Below are 1,521 nucleotides of genomic sequence, written 5' to 3'. Positions count from 1 at the left end.
CATCTTCAGAGACCCCCGTGTCTCACCCAGACGCAGCAGCACGTGCAGCAGCAACAAAGTACAGCAGCAGAAAGGTCAAGTTGTCCTCCCCTTCGGCGGCGGCGAGACAGCAGCAACTGCTGCTGCTGCACCTGCAGCAGCAACAACTCCAGCAGTTGCTGCTGTTGCTGCTGTTCCTGCTGCTGCTGCTGCTGCTGCTGCTGCTGCTGCTGCTGCTTGTCTTGTGCAGCTAGCAGCTGCTTGGATTGGGGGGTACGGCGACGACTATCTTTTTATTATATAAATGAGCAGCAGCAGCAGAATTTATTTTATTTAAAAAAAAATAAAATTTTTAGTTGTTTATGGATAGCAGCAGCAGCAGCTACTGCTGCTGCTGCTGCTGCTGCTGCTGCAGCTTGACTTCAGCTGCTGCTGCAGCAGCTGCTGCTGCTGCAGCAGCTGCGCATGCGTTGCATGCACTGCAGCAGGAACAGTAGCCGCTGCTGTATATGTACAGCAGCAATATATAATTTATTTTATTTTTATTTATTTTATTTTATTTTATTTTATTTTATTTTATTTTTATTTTATATAAGTATAAAACAAAAGGCAGGAGCGTCTCTCCTGCTTAGAGCAGCAGCAGCAGCCGCTTGCTGCCCCTTCTGCTGCTGCTGCAGCGCTGAACATAACAGCAGCAGCAGCAGCAACAGCAGCAGCAGAAACAGCAGCAAATCAAGCGGAACTGCAGCAGCAGCTGCTGCGCTGCTTCGAGGGGACAGTCAACTCCCACCCCACACAGCAGCAGCAACAGCTGCAGCAACACCAACAGCAGCAACACGAGCAGCAGCAACAGCAGCAGCAACAGCAGCAGCACCACGAACAGCATCAGCAGCACAACCAGCACAACCAGTTCAAACAACAGCAACAGCAACAATACCGTCAGCAGCAAAAAAATCAGCAGCAGCAGCAGCAGCAGCAGGAGCAGCAGCAGCAGCAGCAACACCATCATCATCATCAACAGCAGCAGCAGCATCAGCAAGAATCAGCAGCAAGAACCAGCCGCAGCCGCAGCCACAGCCACCGCAGCAACAGCAACAGGAGCAGCAGCAGGAGCAACAGCAGCAGCAGCAGCAGCAGCAGCAGCAGCAGCAGCAGCAGCAGCAGCAGCAGCAGCATTCGAAGATGAGTGAGTGTGACTTGCTTCGCCGCGTGTCTCCGCGTTCCTTCATCGCCCCCTTTCTGCTGCGGCGGGTTAGGCCTGACGGCCGGCTGCTGTCGGAGCTGCGACCGCTGCAGGTGCATGCAGCAGGCTTAGATAATATCATCTGCTGCAGCAGCAGCAGCAGCAGCAGCAGCTGCAGCAGCAGCTGCAGCAGCAGTAGCAGCAGCAGTGGAGAGATTAAAGAGAAGCAGCAGCAGCAGCAGCAGCAGCAGCAGCAGCAGCAACCACATCCTCCTCCTCTTGCTGCAGCGCATGCATCTGCTTCTGTACGCTCTGGGGCTGACTGGTGGTTTGCTGCCGTAGAATGTAAGCTGGGCCCC

The 1,521-nt window shown here is 54.0% G+C and overlaps 1 protein-coding gene across 1 annotated transcript in view; it reads left to right on the top strand.

Annotated features, from left to right (window-relative positions):
• The window catches only part of EMH_0098120 (uncharacterized protein), a gene marked incomplete at both ends in the record, with an annotated part of 5,510 nt that overhangs the window by 2,490 nt on the left and 1,499 nt on the right, over positions 1-1,521 (top strand). The window contains 2 exons of the mRNA XM_013495225.1: positions 657-917; positions 1,001-1,507. Coding sequence (XP_013350679.1) covers positions 657-917; positions 1,001-1,507 — 768 coding nt within the window. The remainder of the gene's footprint in view (positions 1-656; positions 918-1,000; positions 1,508-1,521) is intronic.

The sequence above is a fragment of the Eimeria mitis genome, genomic scaffold, assembly GCF_000499745.2.
Source record: "Eimeria mitis Houghton genomic scaffold, Emh_scaff148, whole genome shotgun sequence".
NCBI lineage: Eukaryota > Apicomplexa > Conoidasida > Eucoccidiorida > Eimeriidae > Eimeria > Eimeria mitis.
The sequence above is the reverse complement of the archived record's forward strand: the minus strand, read 5'-3'. Positions and strand labels throughout refer to the sequence as shown.